Here is a 5779-nt window from a genome sequence, read left to right as displayed (position 1 = left end):
TAGTTTCATTGCCTTAAATTTTATATATTTAATACATAACTAGTTATAAGATCCATGTATTATATGAGTTAATTTAAAAAGAAAATAAATATAAATGTCAAAATATTTAAAAACTTTGAATTTATAAGAAAATAAGAAAAATAATAAATTATTATAATGAAAATGTTTTTATCTTTTAAATTTAAATAAATAAAATAAACTAATGAGCATTAATTTTGGGAATTTTGAAATTAAAATGTAAGTTTATTAATGAAATTGATATCTATTTATTAGTATATTTATTTTAATTATTACACTACAATATTATATAGAATTAATAAAATAGAAAAACTCATAAAATGACATGTGGAAAAAAAATAATTCAAAATAACAACAAAATAACATTTGACAAATTGAATGAAAATGCGACAAATGACAAAAAAAAAACTTTTCATTTATTAGGAAGGATACATAACGATAACGATGTCAAGTGATCATATTCTTACTTTCTACAAAAGCGTTACAATAGGAGATCATATTCTCCTTTTACAAAAACATTACAATAGGAAAATCAACTGTTCTTTTAGTTTTAAACTCTTAATTAACTGAACATTTGGAGTTTTGGCACATTATCAACAAAAAGGCCTAGTATAAAGAAATTAGCTTAGTTGACATAGAAATACAACAAGATGACTAATAACCAACTGCCAAACAACATCATCCTATACTTTCTTTTGCCTCCATTATAACTTCTTGACCATTGGCTTAAACCACATTTATTGCCTTCAACAATCCCCGTATCATTCCCATGGATCTAGGACATATGAGTGAGTCGATCCAACCAAAGAAAAGACACATCAACTTGGTTTTTGAACAAGACTAGAACCTACAACTAAGGTTGGTGCTCGTCCATGGAGTTAGTGCCATCCCAAGTTGGCCACAGTTGCAAAACGTCATTTTTTTTGTTTTGAATTTCACAATTGTAGAAAAATGTTTTGTATGTGTAAAACTCGTATATTATATGTGTTGATTAAAAAAATAAAATATTAAAATGTAAACAATAATTATTTTTTAAAATAAAATTTTGAAATAAGGAATGAAGAAACATATTAATTGCAATTTACTATCATATTTATTATATTTAATACTTTACATATATAAGTATAAGTATTGTGTGACTTTTTAATTTTAAAAATTAAAAAAAAACAATAAATTGACATATAGATATTAAAAACTATCACAAAATGACAAGTGTGAAAACTTTTGGAGATTGATACGTGCCAAAATTATCTTCATTTATTATAATAGATTCAAACATTTAAAAAGAGATACGTACACAATTGGATAAAATTGACCTGGCATGTACGGCATGTGATGAGGGTTGACGGTAAGCCTTTGACGTTGTTTGTCAAAATGAATGATGTGCTGCAAGAAAAAAAAAACTTGGACTCAAGTAGTGTGATCTACCAAACCACAAGACCATTTATGCAATTTAGTCTATTTTCTATATGTACATTAGTGCATTCTCTTCATATTCAAACTCTAAGGCTTAATATTTACGAATTGTCCTTTAGAAAAAGTTCAATCAATCAACTAACTCACGACACTGCTTTTGTTGGGTTGATATCAAGCAAAAAACTACAAAAGATAATATTTAAAGAAAGGTTTGGTTTTGAGCAACTATAACGTCGACTAAATATAAAGATTTATTATCAAGTTAAAGTACGCCAAGTTTACTTTTCACTTGAAAGATCAATAATAACTCGTTTGCAAGACAAGAAAGTCAAACTCAAACATTTGTCTTCTTATGTTTAGAATTGAATAAACTTAGTTTTAGTTCCACGCTTATGATTTTAATAAAGATGGTATATGATTCTCAATATTAAGTCGACATAAGAACAATCTAACAAAGATACTTACAAATCAAACCCCAATCAATAAAACAAACAACATAAAGTTAAAAAGCTAAATTGCCAAATATACCATATTACTTAGAACTTAAGGAGTGCCTTCTACTTTTATTAATCAAAAGTTCAAAAACATACAATACTTTTGAATCAACTATCAACATTCATCAATCATCCCTTGAATCTCCATTATGCAACAAAATTTTCAAGTCAAAAGGTCCAAAGTGATGCACTTTAGCCCCTTTTCATCCCAATTGATGCTTTTAGGCTTTTATGTTGCAACTTCATCATTAACAAGATGAGAATGGTATCTTTTCAAGTACATGCAATGCCTCTTTCATGGAAGGTCTCTTTTGTGGGTCCAATGACGCACAATTGAACCCTAGTTTAAAGCATGTCAGTGTCGCATCGCGTCTTCCATTATTATCAGTCCTGATAGACATATCTACGAGCCTCAAGATTGAATTCTCATCATCAATATCTGAAGAACTAGCGTTCCACTCTCCCAACTCCCTTTCTGAGAATACCTTCCCCGATATGAGCTCAAGTAAGACAATACCAAATGAGTACACGTCCCATTTAGGGTTTGGTTTTAGGCTTTTCATCGACTCGGGTGCATGATAAGGAGATGTGCACCCGAGTAACCCAGTAGCCGGAGCCATGTAAGGGCTACTACTGGCAGAGTGATGATAATCATGATTAATCATCATTTCTTCACGTGTCGATATTGAGCGTTTGCTACCAAAGTGTCGGTTTGATCCCTTTGTTTTATGGCTATGTTTGCCTGATATGAGCCATTCTAATCCGAAATCACTAATGATCGGTTCCATTTCCATTGTCAAGAGGATATTGCTAGGTTTAATGTTGCCATGTACATGCTTTTTCTCATGAATATACGCTAACCCCATAGCAATCCCTTTAGCTATCTTGAGTCTGACCTCAAAAGGTAAAGATTGGCATGGAGATGAACCAACTTTTCCTAAAATTTGATAAAGAATATAAATATTAAAAGCATCATAAAACGATAAAAAAAACAATACACGATTCTTGTAACTCAGATTTGTTATATTCGATATATTGTTTAATTGTTTTCCTTAAGTAAACGCGCTAATATCACATGCTAATCGCTAACTTTGATTTGTCGTGGTGTTTGTGGAATTTAGTTATAAATTATAATCTCAACTATTGAGGTCGAAAGAATATTTGCTCTCCTTATAATAAAACAATAATTTCGAATTTTATTTTGATTGATATAAGAGTAAAACGTATTTATAATTGTATAAAAAAATTCATTTTATTCGGGTATGTGTTAGCAGAAATCAAGGTGGTATGCTAAAATGCGCATGGTTGGTAAGGACGGAGAAGAGGGAGCTTACTGTAACCGGCGCCGGCCAAACTTCCATTGGAGACATAGTCGTAGATAACAAGCTTTTCATCTTCACCCCAGTAAAACCCTCGTACCTTTAACAAATTTGGGTGTCGCAACTTACTAATGATCTTCACTGTGTTCTCAAACTCCCTCATCCTCTCCACCCCACTCTCTCCGATCCTCCGAACTGCAAACGCCACCCCTCCGCTGCCGTTTCCACCACCCAACACCGCCTTGTAAACTATACTGGGCCCGCTTGAACCCAATACGTATGCAGAAGCTTTTAACAATGTCTCCATTTCCAGCTCTGTCTCGCCATCTACAATCACCAAACACTTTTGTTTATCTCCGCCCTTGACGTCGATTGTCAGATTATCGTTGTCGTGATCACTGTCGGACCCAGTCGCTGTTTCCGATGTTTCGTCTCCGGTGACACCATTCAAGCATGAACAGGTCTTGGAGGACAAAGCTCTGGTACTGGAAATATCCTTTGAAATCTTGGATTCTTGGATTTTGGTTTCGGGTTTCGTTTTTGGGTTCTGATTTTGATTTTGGTTCTGGTTCATCTTCTTCTTTCGCAAATTGTAAGCGTAGAGGAAAAGAATGGCGAGAAGCCCTATACCGGCTAAATCTCCGGCGACAATGGCTGCTATTTTCACTGGCTTGACTTTCGAGCCACTGTGGCTATCCGCCACAGCCGGTGCTCCTGTTGTGGTTGATGACGACGGAGACGGGTCCATGTTTTTGGGAATAGCTGCAATTGCTGCGGTGGCGGAACCATTTGCAGTGACATTTGGTGGGGTTGATAATGATGAAGGGATTATGCACATTTTGCTGAGTGGCTTTCCACACAGGTCCAGGTTTCCGGCGAAGAACTCAGTTTTCTGCTTGGATAAAGACAAGACCTGCGGGATTTCTCCGGCGAGATTATTGAACGAGAGGTCTATGGTGGCGTTTGCTTGAATTTTTCCGGCAAACCCAGCTGATACTGTTCCGGAAAGCTTGTTATTTGACAGATTCAGATAACGCAATTTCTCTCCACCAAAATCAAGAGGAAGAGTTTCGTTGAACAAATTGAAAGACAGATCCAAAACCTCAACGTAATCAAACCCACCAGGAACACTCCCGGAGAAATAATTATTCTTCAAAGAAATCGATGTTAAGTTCTTCAAAGACGCAAGACTCTCCGGTAACTTTCCGGCGAATGCATTATCGGAGAGATTAAGCAGTTTAAGACTCTGCAACCCAGATATCAACTGCGGGAGATCGCCGGCGATGACATTGGAGGATAAAGAAAGCGTTTCCAGCTCAGAAGAATTGAAAATCGAAGGGGGTAAACTCCCATTTAACGAATTATTAGAGAGATCAAGAGAACGAAGATGCGGAATCATTCCCAAATCCTGAGGAATGGAACCAAGAAGATGAGAATTAGGAAGAATCAAACTGACGACCATTAAAGACTCAGGTGTACCCGACCCGGAGAAATCTTCACAGGTGACACCTCGCCATGCACATGGAGTTAGATCATCATAGTTCCAGTTATCAAGAACTGAAAGTGGGTCAGAGAGAACAGAGTATTTGAAAGAGAGAAGAAGGATTCCGTCAGAGTTCAGAGCAGAGATTGAAGAAATTAACAGAGCAAATGAGGAGAAGAAGAAGAAATGGAGGAGTGTTGTCATGATTGGCTTGTGATGAGAATGTTAAGGAGAAGGGGTGTAAAGAAAGGGATATTTAGGTGATGAAAAGGAAAAGAGAGGGTAAACAACTGTCGCCATTGTTGTTCTGGTGAACCAAAAGGTCAGGGGGGTTAGGGACAACGAAAGTGGTTTCAGTGACCAGGGTTGCAGAGAGCCAAAGATGTGGAATTTAAGAATAAATATACTTCAATACAAGAATCCATGCAACTTTTACTTTTTTTTTTTTTTTTTTTTTTTTTTTTTTTTTTTTTTTTAATTAGCCGTTGTTTTTAACTTTTTATACAAAATTATGCTATTGGTCCCTCTACTTTGTCAGAAATGACATGATGAGGACAATTATGGAAATTATACATGTTTGATTATGTTTGATTCATATGGTTTCAATTTCTAATGTGATCAATCTTTTATCTACATGTCTGGTTCATATTGTTTCAATTATATGCATATGAAATGAAATTTCGGTTCCTATTTAATTATTTTATAAATTTTAACTAATTTTATTTAAAATGAATAATTAAACCCTACAGCTTTCCCCAATCTTTCTTCTTTAACCTAACGTTGAGTTCCTCTTTCTAGAAACACCATCCGACCTCCTCCTTCATATCTAACATTGTGGCTAGATTCAAGATCAAGTACTATATATGTATGGGCATTCATCCCTCGAAATCAATTTATGCTAGATGGTTTTTGTTTTTTGAAATTGATTTGTGTGTGTGTTTTCGTCTCTGGATATATATATATATATATATATATATATATATATATATATATATATATATATATATATATATATATATATATATATTTATTGTGAATCTGAAATAGAT

At 34.3% G+C, this 5779-nt stretch overlaps 1 protein-coding gene across 1 annotated transcript; it reads right to left on the bottom strand.

Annotated features, from left to right (window-relative positions):
• Nucleotides 1-1966: 1966 nt before the first annotated feature.
• LOC111877288 (probable LRR receptor-like serine/threonine-protein kinase At4g37250) lies at nucleotides 1967-5111 on the bottom strand. Its single transcript, XM_023873814.2, has 2 exons — nucleotides 3263-5111; nucleotides 1967-2865 (listed from the first exon to the last, which is right to left on the bottom strand). Exons 1-2 carry the CDS (start codon nucleotides 4932-4934, stop codon nucleotides 2177-2179), a joined length of 2361 nt encoding a protein of 786 aa, XP_023729582.1. The 5' UTR covers nucleotides 4935-5111; the 3' UTR covers nucleotides 1967-2176.
• Between the last annotated feature and the right edge of the window lie 668 nt (nucleotides 5112-5779).

The sequence above is a fragment of the Lactuca sativa genome, chromosome 5 (genome assembly GCF_002870075.4).
Source record: "Lactuca sativa cultivar Salinas chromosome 5, Lsat_Salinas_v11, whole genome shotgun sequence".
Classification (NCBI taxonomy): domain Eukaryota; kingdom Viridiplantae; phylum Streptophyta; class Magnoliopsida; order Asterales; family Asteraceae; genus Lactuca; species Lactuca sativa.
The sequence above is the reverse complement of the archived record's forward strand: the minus strand, read 5'-3'. Positions and strand labels throughout refer to the sequence as shown.